Source organism: Salvia hispanica, chromosome 1 (genome assembly GCF_023119035.1).
Source record: "Salvia hispanica cultivar TCC Black 2014 chromosome 1, UniMelb_Shisp_WGS_1.0, whole genome shotgun sequence".
Classification (NCBI taxonomy): domain Eukaryota; kingdom Viridiplantae; phylum Streptophyta; class Magnoliopsida; order Lamiales; family Lamiaceae; genus Salvia; species Salvia hispanica.
Window position 1 is genome coordinate 8,366,014 of NC_062965.1, and position 18,907 is coordinate 8,384,920.

General features: G+C 37.8%; 2 protein-coding genes and 1 long non-coding RNA gene across 4 annotated transcripts; 2 read left to right on the forward strand and 1 right to left on the reverse strand.

Annotated features, from left to right (window-relative positions):
* Positions 1-2,610: 2,610 nt before the first annotated feature.
* LOC125201854 (sulfate transporter 1.3-like) lies at positions 2,611-6,036 on the forward strand. 2 transcript variants are annotated; one of them, XM_048100130.1, is made up of 13 exons: positions 2,611-2,992; positions 3,069-3,117; positions 3,196-3,403; positions 3,490-3,664; positions 3,758-3,823; positions 3,910-4,023; positions 4,105-4,221; positions 4,313-4,439; positions 4,527-4,813; positions 4,903-5,093; positions 5,183-5,268; positions 5,471-5,547; positions 5,632-6,036. In XM_048100130.1, exons 1-13 carry the CDS (start codon positions 2,669-2,671, stop codon positions 5,773-5,775), a joined length of 1,965 nt encoding a protein of 654 aa, XP_047956087.1. In that variant the 5' UTR covers positions 2,611-2,668; the 3' UTR covers positions 5,776-6,036. The 2 variants fall into 2 exon arrangements, with proteins under 2 accessions (XP_047956087.1, XP_047956086.1); XM_048100129.1 differs by having other exon boundaries at positions 4,313-4,813.
* Positions 5,302-5,732, reverse strand: LOC125201855. The gene is made up of 2 exons (XR_007172993.1): positions 5,592-5,732; positions 5,302-5,526 (listed from the first exon to the last, which is right to left on the reverse strand). It is a non-coding gene; the product is annotated as an uncharacterized LOC125201855 (long non-coding RNA).
* An 8,345-nt stretch (positions 6,037-14,381) lies between the features above and the next one.
* On the forward strand, positions 14,382-16,867 carry LOC125213149 (laccase-14-like). Its single transcript, XM_048113525.1, has 5 exons — positions 14,382-14,528; positions 14,613-14,764; positions 14,838-15,211; positions 15,368-16,306; positions 16,538-16,867. The coding sequence occupies exons 1-5, from the start codon at positions 14,427-14,429 to the stop codon at positions 16,666-16,668; spliced, it is 1,698 nt and encodes a 565-aa protein (XP_047969482.1). The 5' UTR covers positions 14,382-14,426; the 3' UTR covers positions 16,669-16,867.
* The last annotated feature ends 2,040 nt before the right edge of the window (positions 16,868-18,907 follow it).

The following is an 18,907-nucleotide window of genomic DNA, read 5'->3' on the forward strand; positions in this document are numbered from 1 at the left end:
CATAGTTTTACACCAAATCTAAATCAATAGGACATTTAAAAACAATACTCTTTTTGTCCTCTGCAAATAGACACTCTTTTGTTTTTTTATCCGTCCTCTAAAAATAAAAAAAATTCTATTTTAAGGAAATTTCTTTTACTCTAATGAGACGGACCAATTTTCCACTAATCCGCTTTTCTTTCTATATATTTTTAATATTATCAATTTTTAATCTGTTTCTAAAATTCATATTTTTAGGAAAATTATCAAAATTATGGTATAATTATTTACTTTTTAAAGTTATAAAGTGGATCAGAATTTAATTAAATTTAATAACTTTTTTGTTTATTTGCACCTTGTAAATGGAAACAAATCCCAATATAAAAATAATGATCAGTTTTATTTTACCGTTGACTTGGTGAGATTTTCAAACGTAGGCGATTTTATGCAATTTTCTGGAAGGCCTGTCGTGGGGTGGGACCCTTCTTATATACCCAGTTTGGTTTTTTTCCGACATATTTATTCAGATTTATTCTTTTATGATTTTTGGAAATGTTATTGTGAAGAAGAAACAAGTTTAAGGGATTGATGTTCATCCGAAACAGGAATAGCCACATCTCATCAATCTAAAGCAAAATTTCCACTCATCTTTGAAAATGATTACAGCCCAGAAAAATGTTGTTCACAAATGGAGAGAAATAATTGGGGAATTGGAAATGCAAATCGTGAGGTTCACTGAACTTGGACGCATTTTTGTGTGATAAGTTTATTCCTAAACCAGAGCCATTGAGTGTGCGTTGCAAAAGGTAGGTAACTTCCTAACTTTGTCATTAAATTTAGGGGATACTTGCAATAATATTAATAGAAAAATGTAACACAATTTTGCCACTTTGGGCTAACTAAAATATGCTCTCAAGTGTGTTGAATTCAGTGGTGTGTGGGTCAATTTTCTTTTCAATTTGTGCACTTTTAATGGCATTTGGAGACTGATGTGAGAGATCTCTCTTTATTGTATTCATTTTTATTCTCTTTGAAAGATGTTTGAATTTTGGCATTTGCTACCCGGTAACTTTAAATTATCATTTTGATATCATGTGACTATCATCAACAAAAATTTGTACAAAAAGTTACTTGACTTATGTTATTTGTATCATTCAAAATTAAACTCTAACTTATCAAAATGAATAGTGAATTTCTCTTTATGTATCTTTGTTGGTCCCATTTCAATTTTTATCTTTTGTGACAATTGTTAACTCTTCAAGTTTGGTCACTCGCATAATGTTTGGGACGAAGTGCTAAAAACTCTTATCTGAATGCTTGAAATCTTATATCTCAAGCTATTTTTTTATTTTCATTTAAGCTAAAACCCTAGAAGTAGAGATAATTTGTGTTCATACATATCACATATGTATAATATGCGGCAAATTTTGAAATGATTAAATTTTGTGTGCTACATCGTGATTTGATATTTGGTTTCTCTTTTCAATTTAACCAGTTCCTTTAATGATTTCTCCTCAGTTTCTTTATTTCATTTCTTATTTACTTCTTCCTTCCATTTGATTCATTACTTTGATTAGTATAATGTGAAAAGTGTGTTTTAAATTTTTGGTAAATCAGAATACTTATTGCAACATATATTCATTTCAATGCAAATAACATCTAATTCCAGCATGCTGTTTTTTCATGATATTGTGATCATACGATTATACTGTTGGGGTTCAAATTATCCCATGTTAGCGGATTACTACTACAAAATACTCCCTCGGTTCCCTAAGAATAGGAACTTTTGAAACGACATGAGTTTTAATACAAAATTGGTAAAGAGAGATAGAAAGAAAAGTGTGTTAGTGGAAAATGAGTCTCACCTCATTAGAGAGAAATAAATTTTCTTAAACAGGAAGTTTTATTTTCAGGGGACGAACCAAAACAGAAAGAATTTGAGTATGCAATTAACTTACACGTGTAACCTCAACTTTATCAGTACTAGATCTTTTTTGGGAGTATCACCAAAAGCAAATACCTTAGAGTTTAGTTCTATGATCAAAGTGGACAATATTATACTAATGCGAAGTTTGAGTGTGCATCGATAAATGCTTACATAAAGTTTCTCCGTTACTTCTCTAGTTTTCAAGTTCGAAACACGTCTATTCAGTGCCTAATTCCTTTAGCAAGAAAATAAATACATGTAGACCTAACACATTATGTATCAAACACACTAACATGAATGATATCATTGCCTACATAAACTATCAAAAACTAGGCCTCTTTATTCTTAGAGTCAAGATCAGAAATTACTATGGCTTCCATGATCTATCAGTATCTGACATGAAAAACATCTAGGTTCATACAAGTTAGAAAACTTTGACCTGCAATTTTGTAAAAGTTGGAGAAACCTAAAGTATTGTGAACTCTCATTTCAAAGATTGATCAAACCTACTTTTGCTTGCTTCCATCCATTCTGTCGGGGAAGCATAGTATATTTTATTTTTAATACTTTTTATATTTCCCTTTATGATTATGGCAGAAAAGTACTCTCTTAACGCTGAAACAATTGTTTGAATATGTTTCTAGCAAGAATTTATTATAAATAGGGATGGCAATATTCAAATAACGAAACATAGTAACAAACAGTGTAACAAAAATCACGAGTTTTAATTAGCAAGTGTGTTTCACGTTGTAGTCGTACTTGATGGAGGGGCGTAGCGAAGGGTGGTTTGAGACAAAAGAGATGGATATCAGAAGCATGCCGTCGTCACGCCATGCTTCTTTGCCATACAGAGTTGGTGTCCCGCCAAAGCAGAATTTTTGGACGGAGTTCTCTAGCACCGTGAAGGAGACCTTCTTCTCGGATGACCCTCTCCACTCCTTCAAGGATCAGTCGAGGTCCAGGAAGTTTGTTCTTGGAGTACAAGCTGTTTTTCCGATTCTCGAATGGGGGAAACGTTACAATCTTAAGAAATTTAAAGGAGACCTTATTGCAGGGCTTACCATTGCCAGCCTCTGCATTCCTCAGGTTTAAAAAGTTGTTTATAATAAAAACTTTCGTATATTTAACGTGTAAAATTTTTGATCACGTTTTGATGCAACAGGACATCGGCTACTCCAAGCTTGCAAATTTGTCTCCTCAGTATGGTTTATGTGAGTGATTTTCTGGTCTTGAGTAGATTTTTATGAGTTGCGTACTTATTATATTGTGCGTATTTATGAACTTATCAGATTCGAGCTTTGTCCCGCCTATGGTGTATGCATTGATGGGAAGCTCAAGGGATATAGCCATAGGGCCAGTTGCTGTTGTATCCCTCCTGCTGGGAACTTTGCTTCAAAACGAAATTGATCCGATAAAACATCCTTTAGAATATCGAAGGCTTGCCTTTACTGCAACCTTTTTTGCGGGAATCACACAAGCAACACTTGGCATTCTTAGGTGATACTTAATTCTTTTGATTTTTTTTTGTGAAATGCTAATCTTTATATCTGTTTCTTACTTATTTGTTTTGTGTTGTGTGACAGATTGGGGTTCTTGATTGATTTCCTGTCTCATGCTGCTGTTGTTGGCTTCATGGGCGGCGCTGCCATAACCATTGCACTCCAGCAGCTCAAGGGATTCTTAGGAATCAAGAATTTCACCAAGAAGACCGATATCATCTCTGTGATGCAGTCGATTTTCAGCTCCGCTTATCATGGAGTCAGTTCTCTCTCCCTCTCTCGATCTCTATCTTGCTTCATATGATTCATGCTGAAATCTGAAGTACGATTTTGTATTATACGTATCTTGCAGTGGAACTGGCCTACAATAGTAATCGCAGCAGCGTTTCTGGTGTTTCTTCTCGTAGCAAAGTACATTGTAAGAAATAAGTATCCAACAATGAGAGATATATACAGAGGAAGAGATCATAATGCTATGTGATTCTGATAAGGTATTCGTTGCAGGGGAAAAAGAAGAAGAAATTATTTTGGGTACCTGCGATTGCTCCATTGGTATCCGTGGTCCTGTCCACCTTTTTCGTCTACATCACTCATGCAGAGAAGAAAGGAGTGCAGATTGTAAGGAATTTTAGTGACATCTACCAGAATATAAGTCATAATAATATGCTCATATGTTTGATCATGGACTGTCACAAACAGGTTAAACACATCGAGAAAGGAATCAATCCCGCATCAGTAAGTGAAATCTATTTCACGGGCGATTATCTCTTGAAAGGCGTTAGGATCGGCCTAGTTGCTGGGATTATTGCACTCACAGTAAGACATTTCTCCTCTGAAAAACTATTTAACTCACATCATGTAAGTACGATGTAGAAAGTAGTTGATATCTATCTGTTCGTTGTACCAGGAAGCAGTTGCAATCGGAAGAACATTTGCTGGCATGAAGGACTATCAAATAGATGGGAACAAAGAAATGGTGGCTCTTGGAGCAATGAACATTGCTGGTTCAATGACATCTTGCTACGTCGCCACGGGTATAAATCAAATCATATCTACCATATCCTTAAGTCTAGATATATTAGAGGCATACATGATTGGCTCTTGTGTACCATCTTTTGCAGGCTCCTTCTCACGCTCCGCAGTGAACTACATGGCCGGCTGCCAAACAGCTATTTCAAACATCGTGATGTCTGTTGTCGTGTTCCTAACGCTGCAGTTCTTCACCCCTCTCTTCAAGTACACCCCAAACGCGATCCTGTCCTCCATCATCATTTCAGCTGTCATCGGCCTCATTGACTACAATGCAGCAGTTCTGATATGGAAGATCGATAAATTCGATTTCATTGCTTGCATGGGAGCCTTTTTCGGTGTGGTTTTCGCCTCTGTTGAGATTGGCCTCCTGATTGCTGTGAGGACTATAAACACTTTTGTCATTTCACAACACTATGATGATCGCGCGTATTGGTATACAAATCGTTTTATTTTGTTTCGTGACAGGTCTCGATATCCTTTGCGAAATTACTATTGCAAGTAACAAGGCCTAGAACAGCCATTCTTGGAAAAATTCCAAGAACAAATGTTTATAGAAATATTCAACAATATCCAGAGGCAAGCAAGGTTCCAGGAGTTGTGATTGTGAGAGTTGATTCTGCCATTTATTTCTCAAATTCTAACTATATTAAAGAAAGGTGATTAAATCATATTTTTCCCATTAAAGTTTAAACATAATCAAGAAAAAAACATTGACTTTTTTTTCATGTACTGTACACAATTGCAGGATACTAAGATGGCTAACCGCAGAGGAAGAGCAACTAACAGCTGCTGGCCTTCCCAAAATTCAGTTTCTTATCATTGAAATGTCACGTAAGTGTTTATGTGTTTTGATCAAATGAAACCTGAGATTAAATCAGTTTGTTGATTCATTAATATCAGTTGGCATCGCAAAACATATCAAATGCTGCTAACTTTTAATATTACAAATTTCTATTCATATTTATGAATCAACGAACTGATATAGTACCTCTGTTCTCGGCATCCTTCATTGTAATGATGTTTGATTTGGCAGCCGTCACGGACATCGACACGAGCGGCATCCATGCGTTGGAGGAGTTGCTGAGAACCCTGCAAAAGAGAGACGTCGAGGTAACCAACCAACATAAATAAATTCAAAACAATTGAAAACTTACCTTAAATGGCTTTAACTGCATATATGTATTGTCCCACCAGCTGGTCCTGGCAAATCCCGGACCCGTCGTGATGGACAAGGTGCATGCGTCGAAGCTGGCGAGCCTCATCGGCGAGGAGAAGATATTTCTTACAGTGGCAGATGCAATTCAGACATGTTCTCCAAAATTTGCTGAAGAAGTTTGAGAGTGAAGGAGAGGCTAAGAAATAAAAGAGGCTGATAAAGTATATGTTAGTGGAATTCTTGTCAGAAATTGATGATCCAAATCCAAATGCAGGACCCCACGATCAAGTGGAGATTAAAAGAAATTGCTTTTGTGGATAGACTTTGAGTATGAGTGATGCCTTTTCACCTATAAAAATTATACAAATTCTACCATCAAAGTATGATTTGGGCTTCAATTCTTGTATTTTCTCTTAATATAATGGAGGTGATACGTAGAAGAATTTATGTATTTTGCAATTTTATGCATATGCACAAATACAAAGTATTCAGTTTACAATATTCTCTCCCACAACAATCCCTAACATGTTAACTTGAAAAATATCTTTCCCATTCAATATTCCTAACAAAGAGGTGAAGGGAATACAATTAAATCGAATACACGGTTTTAGACGAGAAGAATAATGGCGTTAACATGAACATCTGTTTTTGTCTAATAATTTTACAGTGTACTTGTACTCCCCGAACAACGGTAGTATAGTGTTAAGGGTAAATCCCTTAACAATAATATAGAACAAAGAAAGGAAGTTGCGGAAGAGAAGTCCGTCGATCAACCGAGAATTGAGATCGAAATAAAGTGCGAAAAAGCGTAACAGGAAAAATAGATACTTTGATATTTCTTGAATGATTCAAATGAATAACAACGCTCCTATTTATAATGTTAGAACCTAACTTAACGAACAAGAAGTAATCCTAAGCGTATATAGAAAGAAATGGTAAATCATTAGTGGACTAAATAATAGAGATATGGAGATAGTATTTGTTGGAATCGTGGATTAAATGTGCCCGGTCAATGGACTTTGATCGAATAATAAATGTGATGAGACATTTTATTTTCCGAAATTAAATGCTACAACGTCGGTCTACGTTCCGCGTAGATGATCAAAGTATATTCACTTTCTCAAATTCGATTCCCGGTGAGTGAGAAATAGTGGATTAAAGTTGGGACCAATTGAACTTTATTAAAGTTTGGAGTTTTGAATGTAGGGAGCAATCAACTAAGTGTTAGTTGTCCCACATTGGAAGTGAGAGTCTCTTTGGAGGTGTATGAATTAAGTGTTCTACTACACTTAATAAATTTTAGTGGATCAAGTTGGGTCGAAGAGCCCACACGGGCACGCCGCCGCCGCCCCCCGCCGTGCCGAGTCGGGTCGCGCCGCGCCCGTGTCCGTGGACTTGGATCTTGGCAATTGATCTTTGGGTGGTCTTTGGGCTCGTGTCCGTGGACTTGGATCTTGGCAATTGATCTTTGGGTGGTCTTTGGGATCTTGGCAATTGATCTTTGGGTGGTCTTTGGGCTCTTGGACGCCAAGGTATTCATGGTAGGCGGAGACCAATGACATGATCAAGTTGGCAGGAATCCAGGTGACCTGATCAAGCTGGCGAAGTCTAGCGATGGGATCAGGCTGGAGTTGACACAGACCAGTGTACTAATCAAGTTGATTGCCGACCTGATCAAGTTAATACTCACTTCAGGATGTACATGTCTAAATACATCCGGGATTCAAAATCCATAACGTTTTGTAACCTCCGTCGGTTACTGACTCTCCATGATGACAACCATCAAGAATGGTTGACCCCTGCAGGTGGATGGAGCCTATAAATAGACTAGTCATTCTAGCATTCTAGGATACGGAAGATACTAGAATTCACAAGCATAATAGCATAAGCTCTCCTCTCTCTCTGCATTGTTTTCTGTCGAAAGCTCTGCCCTCTCCTCCATCCAGTTCGCCGGAGTTCTGTTGATAGCGGTGCTGCTTCATCAGAGACGTTAGCCGTTTTATCTTTGGGGACGACACGCCAACCCGAAGAGCACTACCGGGGCGTATCTCGTCTTGCGGAAAGAGGCCTCCTCGACTCGGCTATTTCCTTCGTTACGGTTTATTTGTTTCGATTATTACGTTGTAATCTTGTCTTAGTTTTTCCATTTGTATTTCTCTCTTGTAACACCAGAACCACCAACAATCGCAAGACGAGATAGTAGCTTGCCTTTGAAGGAGTTTGGACTTTAAACTGAACCTAAAACTTTCAAAACATAACACCTTTGCTGGAGATGTCAACCGAAGCCAACACTGCTGCTGCCACCACCGCCGCCATCATTTCTTCCACCATGGCATCCACCGCAGGTCCGGTCAACACGTCGTCGATTTCATCGATGATGCCAACTCCCATGCTGTATCCATCTTCATCAACAACCCCTTGGGTGTATGTTAACACCCATGGGCTCACTGGTGGATCCACCTCGAGTGGATCAGTTGGTTTCACTTTTAGTGGTTCCTCAGGATCCTTTAATGGATCAAGCACTGGGACCTTCGGGTCGTACAATGTATACTCCATTGTAACCATATCCAAAGAGATGTGGGAATGCCTAGAAAGGAAGTACAGTATCGAAAATGCTGCCGGTACTGAACATGTTGTAGTGTCCAAGTTTATGGACTACAAGATGGTCGACTCTAGACCAGTCATGGAACAAGTTCAAGAGTTCCAGATGATCATCCACGGAATCGTGGCTGAAGGGATAAGCTTGCCCGACAACTTTGTACGGTGCATACTCATTGAGAAGCTTCCTCCTAGTTGGAAGGACTTCAAGCACTACCTCAAGCATAAGAGAAAGAGGATGAGTCTTGTAGACTTGATCGTGAAACTGCGCCTCGAGGCTGATGTGCGCAAAAGCGATCAAAAGACTAAAGGTCCAATGGATGTAAAAGCCAACTTGTTGGAGCGGGGCGGTCCCTCCAACAAACGCCTTCGCCCAAGTCAGCCAAATGAGAAGGACAAGGGGAATGGAAAGCACCCTACAAAGAAGTTTGAAGACGAGTGCTACAAATGTGGCAAAATTGGCCACTTTGTTAAAGACTGCCGAAGCAAGAAGAAGAACCCGGCAGCCCACGTCGTTGAGAAAGAGTTCAAGGACTGGGATGAAGATGACCTCGTTGTCGTGATCACTGAAGAGGTTAACCTTGTTGATAACAAGGGAGGCTGGTACAATGAAACCAGCGCTACTGCTCACGTCTGCTCAGACAGAAGCAAGTTTGCCTCTTGCACGGCTGTGGAAGGGAGGAAGATCAACATGGGGAATCAAGCATCGTCCAAAGTCCTCGGCATTGGCAACGTGATTCTCATGACGACGCCTGGCGTTACGATCACGCTGAAGGATTTGCTGCATGTCCCGGACATCCGCAAGAACCCAGTGTCAGAATCAATACTAGTTAATAATGGGTTTAATCTTGTATTTGAGTCCGATAGGTTTGCATTGTATAAGTTTGGGAAGTCCCTTGGAAAAGGCTATGTAACCGATGGACTTTTCAAGCTTGGTGTGGCAACTCGATGTGTCACGAAGCCTTTGGCTTATAATAAAGCATCTACTTCCTCTTATTTGACTGAGCGTTCAAATTTATGGTATTGTAGATGCCATAACTATGTTACCGTTTCACTTAGTTGAACGGAAAACGAAACCCCTTGAATTAATTCACACGGATGTATGAGATTTAAGGATGGTTCAAACTAGATATGGTAAAAAGTACTTTATTACTTTTATAGATGATTGCACGAGATATTACTACATTTATATTTTAAGAAGTAAAGATGAAGCAATAGAAGCGTTCAAAAATTATAAGAACGAGGTTGCGAATCAACTTGGTTGTAAAATCAAATCGATTCGAAGTGATAGAGGAGGCGGGTATGTAGCCCCGTTTGAGGAGTTAAGCAACGCAAGTGGTATAATTCATCAAACAACTGTTCCATATTCACCACAATCTAATGGTGTAGCCGAACGCAAAAACCGAACTCTAAAAGAGATGATGAATGTGTTGCTACTAAGTTCAGGATTACCACATAACATGTGGGGGGAGGCTATCTTGACAGCCAACTATATCCTAAATAAAATTCTACTCAAAGGAAAGGAAATCACTCCTCATAAGTTGTGGAAATGAAGGAAACCATCCTACAAAGACCTCAGAGTGTGGGGGTGTTTGGCGAAAGTGATGGTTCCACCGCCCAAAGAAGTCACAGTTGGACCTAAAACGGTTGATTGTATGTTCATTGGATATGCACTTAACAGTAGTGCATATAGATTTGTTTTCCACAAGTCTGAAATATCTTCTATAACAGTGGGAACAACAATCGAGTCAATGGAGTACAATGTATACTCCATTGTAACCATATCCAAAGAGATGTGGGAATGCCTAGAAAGGAAGTACAGTATCGAAAATGCTGCCGGTACTGAACATGTTGTAGTGTCCAAGTTTATGGACTACAAGATGGTCGACTCTAGACCAGTCATGGAACAAGTTCAAGAGTTCCAGATGATCATCCACGGAATCGTGGCTGAAGGGATAAGCTTGCCCGACAACTTTGTACGGTGCATACTCATTGAGAAGCTTCCTCCTAGTTGGAAGGACTTCAAGCACTACCTCAAGCATAAGAGAAAGAGGATGAGTCTTGTAGACTTGATCGTGAAACTGCGCCTCGAGGCTGATGTGCGCAAAAGCGATCAAAAGACTAAAGGTCCAATGGATGTAAAAGCCAACTTGTTGGAGCGGGGCGGTCCCTCCAACAAACGCCTTCGCCCAAGTCAGCCAAATGAGAAGGACAAGGGGAATGGAAAGCACCCTACAAAGAAGTTTGAAGACGAGTGCTACAAATGTGGCAAAATTGGCCACTTTGTTAAAGACTGCCGAAGCAAGAAGAAGAACCCGGCAGCCCACGTCGTTGAGAAAGAGTTCAAGGACTGGGATGAAGATGACCTCGTTGTCGTGATCACTGAAGAGGTTAACCTTGTTGATAACAAGGGAGGCTGGTACAATGAAACCAGCGCTACTGCTCACGTCTGCTCAGACAGAAGCAAGTTTGCCTCTTGCACGGCTGTGGAAGGGAGGAAGATCAACATGGGGAATCAAGCATCGTCCAAAGTCCTCGGCATTGGCAACGTGATTCTCATGACGACGCCTGGCGTTACGATCACGCTGAAGGATTTGCTGCATGTCCCGGACATCCGCAAGAACCCAGTGTCAGAATCAATACTAGTTAATAATGGGTTTAATCTTGTATTTGAGTCCGATAGGTTTGCATTGTATAAGTTTGGGAAGTCCCTTGGAAAAGGCTATGTAACCGATGGACTTTTCAAGCTTGGTGTGGCAACTCGATGTGTCACGAAGCCTTTGGCTTATAATAAAGCATCTACTTCCTCTTATTTGACTGAGCGTTCAAATTTATGGTATTGTAGATGCCATAACTATGTTACCGTTTCACTTAGTTGAACGGAAAACGAAACCCCTTGAATTAATTCACACGGATGTATGAGATTTAAGGATGGTTCAAACTAGATATGGTAAAAAGTACTTTATTACTTTTATAGATGATTGCACGAGATATTACTACATTTATATTTTAAGAAGTAAAGATGAAGCAATAGAAGCGTTCAAAAATTATAAGAACGAGGTTGCGAATCAACTTGGTTGTAAAATCAAATCGATTCGAAGTGATAGAGGAGGCGGGTATGTAGCCCCGTTTGAGGAGTTAAGCAACGCAAGTGGTATAATTCATCAAACAACTGTTCCATATTCACCACAATCTAATGGTGTAGCCGAACGCAAAAACCGAACTCTAAAAGAGATGATGAATGTGTTGCTACTAAGTTCAGGATTACCACATAACATGTGGGGGGAGGCTATCTTGACAGCCAACTATATCCTAAATAAAATTCTACTCAAAGGAAAGGAAATCACTCCTCATAAGTTGTGGAAATGAAGGAAACCATCCTACAAAGACCTCAGAGTGTGGGGGTGTTTGGCGAAAGTGATGGTTCCACCGCCCAAAGAAGTCACAGTTGGACCTAAAACGGTTGATTGTATGTTCATTGGATATGCACTTAACAGTAGTGCATATAGATTTGTTTTCCACAAGTCTGAAATATCTTCTATAACAGTGGGAACAACAATCGAGTCAATGGGGGCAAAGATAGTATTATTGATCATGGTAAATTTCTTGAAACTATTTGGATTGATTACAAATCCAAAAGTCCCCAAAGGCATCCTAACTCATCACATCCTAACTCACCACATCCTAACTCACCACAACACCCTCATTCGTATATTTTCTATCAATATTTTGCGTTTTGTTTATCAACAGTGTGTAATTAAGCGAATCTATGACACCAATTCCATGTTTCAAAAGTCTTATTCTTAACAAATTTAAATAGGTTATCAGAAACGAAAGAAATGAATTGTCAAACAATTACATCTAACACAGATAGGCTTGTTTTGTATATTCTGATATTTATACCATTTTTCGATTGAACATCACACAACCTCGAACAACACGTGTTCAAATAGGCCGAAACAAAGTATTCGTCAACGGCTGCTATGGAACTTAAATTCCAAGTCCTTTGAGATTGTTTTACTCATGTTTTCATTTTTAGTCATCATCTTTTAACCCTTTAAATATTCTAGGTTGAAGGACAATGTTATCCTAAATATATTCCAAGTTGAAAGACAAATAAATATTTAATTTGCCCGGGCATTCTTTAATGTTCTGTTTTCTATTTTGAATTAATAATGCAACATGCGTGCTCGTGCATGTATCTATTTGTTTTCATTACCTGAGCTGGCGAGAGCAAAATATACTCCCTCAGGTGCAGATTTTAAGAAATTGTTTAACTTTGTGAAGAAAAGTGAATAGAAAAAGTTAGTGGAACGTGAGTCCTGTTTTTATGTAATAGTTTTATAATAAAATGTAAGTGAAAATAAATTAGTAGAATGTGAGATCCACTACTTAAAAATAGTAAAAGTGAAATGAGATATTAGGATCGTCCAATATGAGACACTTAATGGGGACAAGAAGGAGTATTAAGACTATAACTTAAAATAAAATAAAAAATAAAAAATTTGACGACGACAGGTTAACCAATAAACGCTGTTCATTTTTTGGCCGAAACAACCAAATAAGATTAATAATTAATTACTTGGGCTAGAAAACCTTGTAACGAACAAGAATCATAGTAATAATAATCTAAATAATTGTTAGTTTTTGTCAAGAATTAGTTATAGTGGACGTATCGAGTATATTTAACAATGAAAAGGGGCCCAAAGTGTGATTACAAATTTTTGTTTCTGGTAGCAGCCGGTAACCAGTTATTTTGCACCTACTCTTCTACACATTTTTATGATTTTCTACTTTCACAAAATCATTTTCCAAAACTCCTCTTCCCATTAATAAAGTAAAAAAACAGTGTAACATAAAATATCAACTTGTGAGTTTTTTTATGTGAATCATTAGAATGCCAGAGATAGAGTGTGGTCATAAACAATTTTAATGGTTCAAATACGAACAATAAAGTAGCAACCCACAGCTTTCTCAGTTTTGGATCTGATCAAAAGTATATGAGCAAAATACCCGATAACCTAATATCCTGTCACGTCACAGTTTTTTCGGATTTTGATTAAATTAAAACTTTTGGCAAATTTTGATTTTGTCACGTAAATTCAGATTTATAAAAATCTAAACCGAATATACTAACATATTATACCTAAAACAATGATTATTTGAGTTTGGTTTATATTAAAGAATGTTACTCCCTCCATTCCCACTATGTATCCTAGTTATCCATTTTGGTCCATTCCATATTAATTGCATTTCAATTCATTTTTATCTACTCTAGTAATAAACTCCATATTTGACTAACTCATATTCATTCACATTCCGCGAACTTTTTCAATTTACTTTTTATTATATTTCTTAAAACTTGTTCCGGGTCATAGTAAGACATATATAGGCAGACAAAGGGAGCATGATATTTGGATATTATGAAGATTATAATTATTTGATTATGTTATTTGCTTAATATAATGTATTTTTTTATTTTAATTATAAAATTATTTTTTTGAATTTTTGATTTTTGGATATATTTGTCGGTTTTGATTTTTTAAGATAATTTGGTTCGATTTAATTTTTACAAAATTTCCATTTGAGAAAAAATTATGGAGCGTACATGAAGGAATACGGCATAATCTACAATACCAAACTAATTACATTTCTAACGACCATAGTATTATCTTCCAGCCTTAATTTATTATACATAACTGAGTTTACCGAGTATATGCATGTAACCAATAATAAAAATAAAATAAGCTCTACTCGTTCGCCAGAATCATATATTCACATGAAACAACTTAGAAAAAAAAACACACAACCAAAAAAACCAAATAACTTATTCTGAAACAAGAAACGTTACTTTCCTAAATTCAATATATTAAAATAAAATATTACATACATACAACTTTTCATTTCGCAACTTGTTATTTTTATGAGAAAATTGCCCGCACACCGCGTGAGTTTATTTCTTTGTTTTTGTTCATTCGCCTCTTCATGCCTGAGGTCAAATACCGGATATTTGAAAATATTAAAATTAGACATAAGTCCATGCAACTATTACTAACGTGATATATATTATATACAATAATATTAAAGCGTAGCCGTCGCGTATGTTTCCTAAAGAATAAATCAAACTAGACTCCAGCTTATAAATACTGATCAAAATTTCATTTCGATTTCAATAAACACAAGACAAAGTGATATATACACATCAACAATTGCAACAACACAATAACAGGAAAAAATGTTGTCAACGATAAAGCTTTTGTTTCTCTGTTTCTTAGGTATTGTTCTGCTGGGAGGAGTAACTCCGAGCCACGCTGCAGTTCGTCGTTATAGGTTTGAAGTAAGTACTAGTATAACATATTTTGATTGGTATTGGCTCATTATATTTTCTCTTGCTAATGACAAAACTCTTAACTTGTTGCAGCTGAGAAATTCTACGCACTCTAGGCTATGTACCAACAAGACAATGCTGACGATAAACGGGCAGTTCCCAGGGCCAATCATATATGCTAGAAGAGGAGATTTGGTCATAGTCGATGTTATCAATAGCGCCGACCATAATATAACCATCCACTGGTAAAAATATTAATTCACTAACAATTATTACTGAAATTATGAAGTTATGTGTTGATTGAATTTGAACTACTAGGCATGGAGTGAAAATGCCAAGATATCCATGGTCAGACGGGCCGGAGTTTGTGACACAGTGCCCTATTAGTCCTGGAACAAGGTTTAGCCAAAGGATTGTCCTCTCGGATGAGGAAGGAACTCTTTGGTGGCACGCTCACAGCGAATGGTCTCGCAATTCTGTCTATGGCGCCCTGGTTATTCTTCCGCCGAGGGCAGAATCTTATCCTTTCCCCAAGCCTCACCATGAAGTTCCCATCTTGCTAGGAGACTGGTTTAATGGCGACGTGCAGGAAATCATGGAAGACTTCCTTGCCCGGGGAAACGATCCAGAAGTTTCTAATTCTTTTCTCATCAATGGCCAACCCGGGGACCTGCATCCATGCTCATCTCAAGGTGGATTAATTTCCTGCTCTCAAAATCTAAACATGTATGCTTATTAATTATCTGACAAAAAATGATCTAAAATGTGTGTTCTTATCATATTTTTTTCATCTATGTATGTTCCCTACCAAACGGCCCATAATTGAATAATAAACTTGTTGGGTGCAGATACATTCAGGATGAAGGTGGAATCCGGAAAGACTTACCTTCTCAGAGTGGTGAACGCGGTGATGAACAACATCATGTTCTTCAAAATCGCCAACCACAACATCACCGTTGTGGGCACTGACGCCGCCTACACCAAGCCTCTGAGAAGCGACTACATCGCCATATCCCCCGGCCAGACCATGGATCTCCTGCTTGTGGCCGACCAGCCGCCAAGCCATTACTACATGGCATCCAGAGCATACGCCAGCGGTGGAGACTACGACAACACCACCACCACTGGCATCGTGGAGTATGTCGGAAACTACACGCCACCAGCCTCACCGGCGCTCCCCTCCTTCCCGCCATTCAACAGCACGGCAGCATCGCACAACTTCACGACCCAACTGAGAAGTCTGGCGAACAGAAAGTACCCTGTGGACGTCCCCAAGAACGTGACAGACACCCTCTTCTTCACTCTGTCGATCAATCTGCGGCAGTGTCCAAACGACTCGTGCGAGGGGCCATTCTCGGAGAGGCTGATGGCGAGTGTGAACAACGTCACGCTGCAGCTGCCGAGAACAGACTTTCTCCAGGCTTACTACAGGCGGATCAATGGTGTTTACACCACTGATTTCCCGGACAACCCGGTTTTCGCTTACAACTATACACAGGACACCATACCCCGAGATCTTGCAAGGCCGCAGAATGGAACTTCGGTTAACATTCTCGACTTCAATGCCACGGTGGAGCTCGTCTTCCAAGGAACGAACCTCGTCGGAGGTATTGATCATCCCATGCATTTGCACGGATACAGCTTCTACGTTGTCGGATCTGGATTTGGGAACTTCAACAGAACCAGGGACCAACCCAACTATAACCTTGTCGATCCACCGTTGATGGAAACTATCGCCGTGCCCAGAAACGGATGGACTGCTATTCGATTTAAGGCAAACAATCCAGGTTCGTCCTGTCATTTTAATGAGAACTGAGAACCAGATCAGTTTGCTAATATTTTAATATCAGTTAGCATCAACTCTAAAAAAATAGTAAGGTTTTTTGGTATTGAAAGTCAACAATTATTATTATTTTATAATGTGAACTGATATTAATAGACTGGTGAACTGACATGGTTCTTAGTTCCCATTTGATCACAATGTGCCAATAACAATGAAATGTTAAATATTGTTGCAGGAGTGTGGTTCATGCACTGCCATTTCGAGCGTCATGTGAGCTGGGGAATGGGGATGGTGTTCATCGTTAGGGACGGGGCAGGCCCCGACGAGAAGATGCTGCCACCACCGCCGGATATGCCGCTATGTTAATCCTAATCATCCTCTTGTATTTTTGGGACGACCTGGAAACACATTAGTCGTAAGTAATCAAGTTGACGCATTGGCCTCTTCTTCAACAACTCTTTATTATAGTATTTATTTCTTATGTAATTCGTTTCATGTTTTGAGTTTATGTCGAGATGAATTTTGATTTATGTAAAGAAATAAAAAAAAGTCTTGTTTTATTGTCCATTATATTATTATGACTTTTTTGGTTACTTCTTCTTCTTACTTTATGGTTGGATTAACTTGGCTTTCTTCTTGTCATAGTTGTTAACAGTGTAATTAATAAATAAAGGAAAAGTAGCATCCAATTTGTGGAGTAGTTCAAGTTTATATCTAGCTAATGAAGATATTATTGTTTATATGAGTAATGCTTGCTCTCATTGATATTTCAATTTGCTCACCAGAGTGCCATACACCGATTTAGCAATTGATAAAATTTAACACCAGACTCCTACGTTCCCTATACATAAACTTTTTAATTCAATTTTTTAATTATTTTATTTTAAGAGCGAATTCACATTCGACATCACCTTTTTATATAAGTTAACTTAGTAATTTAAATTGAAAATCATTTTCACCTTCGGGAATTTCCACGACTCCAAGTTGTTTTTCTATTATGGCAACTGCATTACAGAATGATTCTAATTGCATTTACAACTATGTCATTTTTTCCATTAGGAAAACAATATACTATTTCCTCTTTGTCTTGTAGCTTTGCGAATGACAACCTCCGATTATAGTTGTGCATTACTGTTGCTCAATGACTTCAACAACTGTATGGAGCACAATAGAAAAAAGAAGGAAGAAAATTGAAGATAATTTTGTCAATCTATTTAATTTGAACTTTCTTTTTGTTTATTATTAGTTCTCCTATATATTGTTAGATTCCCCTTTCGTTCATTCAACCTCATCCATTGTAATGAATGGAATTTATGGAAGTTAAATGTAAACATTTATAATCACTACAAAATAAAGTTGGATTATCAACAAAATTACTGACAAATTACCGACAAAATCAGTGTTACCGACGTCTAAATTACCCATGAAAATTTTTCGCCGGTAACATTGTTTGCAGATGAAAAAACAGAAATTACTAACAAATTCTGTTGTTACGGACGTCTAAATTACCGATGAAAATTTTTTGCGGTTAACATTGTTTGCAGATGAAAAAACAGAAATTACTAACAAATTCTGTTTGTAAAATTGTTGTTAATTTTAGCGATTGTGATATGACAAAAAATAAGTTTAAATTAAATAAAATGGTTAGATAATATTTAATTCACGTGAGAAATAAAACATTTTAAAAAATGTGAATTCAACTTCAAAGGATATAAGGATTCCAAGATGATAAATGAGTTAGAAATGAAAGGGCACTAATAAGTCATACTTAATTTGATTTGTGTTATTTCATACTTAATTTGATTTGTGTTATTTCAAGCTTAGTCCATCTTTTCCATAATTCGGGGCAATGACAACGTCTAGTCCTTATGCAATTCATGCGCGAGTTCTTCATTGTTGAGAGCTTTTATTTATAGAGTGGCTTCAACTTCAACCCCTAGGGCAATTGATCTGCGAGTCCTTACTTTATTTCATCATCTACTTTACTTTCTTTTTATATCTCCTACCTTTTTCTCTTTCCTTTTTTATATCACTTTCATTTAATCTATTCAACGCAATTTCTTAATCTTCGTGTCCAAAAGTTTTGTACCAACTTAGTTGGGACGGAGGGAATATTTTTTTCCAAAATGAGTCCAGAAAACAAGTGTGACAAATTTTCAGGGACGAAAGGAATAGAAAAAAGTCAAATTCGAAAGTCTTGAGCATTCAATCCGGCCAGCGGTCCATTGGGCCTCATCCGGCGGCCGTCGAAGTGAAGGGGTTGGCAGCGGAAGCGCATACAAATAAATCACATAATAATTTCAATCTATTCAACGGATTATTTAGACAAAATCAATTCGCGTAATTATCACATGTATCATGTTCACGAATTAAAACATGTTTTAAGATTAATTAAAACCTAAAACATGGTTTTCTATGGAGTAGGAATTATACCTTCTTGATTCTCTAAAGAATCGTCGATGGCTCGCTACATCTCCACGTGAAGGCGTCGAGTACTAGACCACGAATCTTCTGACTGATTCCCGAACTGTATTCCTGTAATATCCCAAAAAGAGGCCTAGAAGTAGAACAACTTCCGAAATTAGAATTGTGGAAATATGCCGTT

What these genes read in the sequence shown, in the direction of transcription:
- LOC125213149 (XM_048113525.1), top strand. Translation starts at nt 14,427, where the DNA reads ATGTTGTCAACGATAAAGCTTTTGTTTCTCTGTTTCTTAGGTATTGTT. An exon ending in CATAATATAACCATCCACTG is followed by an intron (nt 14,765 to 14,837) that starts GTAAAAATATTA and finishes TTGAACTACTAG; the next exon opens with GCATGGAGTGAAAATGCCAA. An exon ending in ATTTAAGGCAAACAATCCAG is followed by an intron (nt 16,307 to 16,537) that starts GTTCGTCCTGTC and finishes ATATTGTTGCAG; the next exon opens with GAGTGTGGTTCATGCACTGC.
- LOC125201854 (XM_048100129.1), top strand. Translation starts at nt 2,669, where the DNA reads ATGGAGGGGCGTAGCGAAGGGTGGTTTGAGACAAAAGAGATGGATATC. An exon ending in GTCTCCTCAGTATGGTTTAT is followed by an intron (nt 3,118 to 3,195) that starts GTGAGTGATTTT and finishes TGAACTTATCAG; the next exon opens with ATTCGAGCTTTGTCCCGCCT. An exon ending in AGAAGAAAGGAGTGCAGATT is followed by an intron (nt 4,024 to 4,104) that starts GTAAGGAATTTT and finishes TGTCACAAACAG; the next exon opens with GTTAAACACATCGAGAAAGG.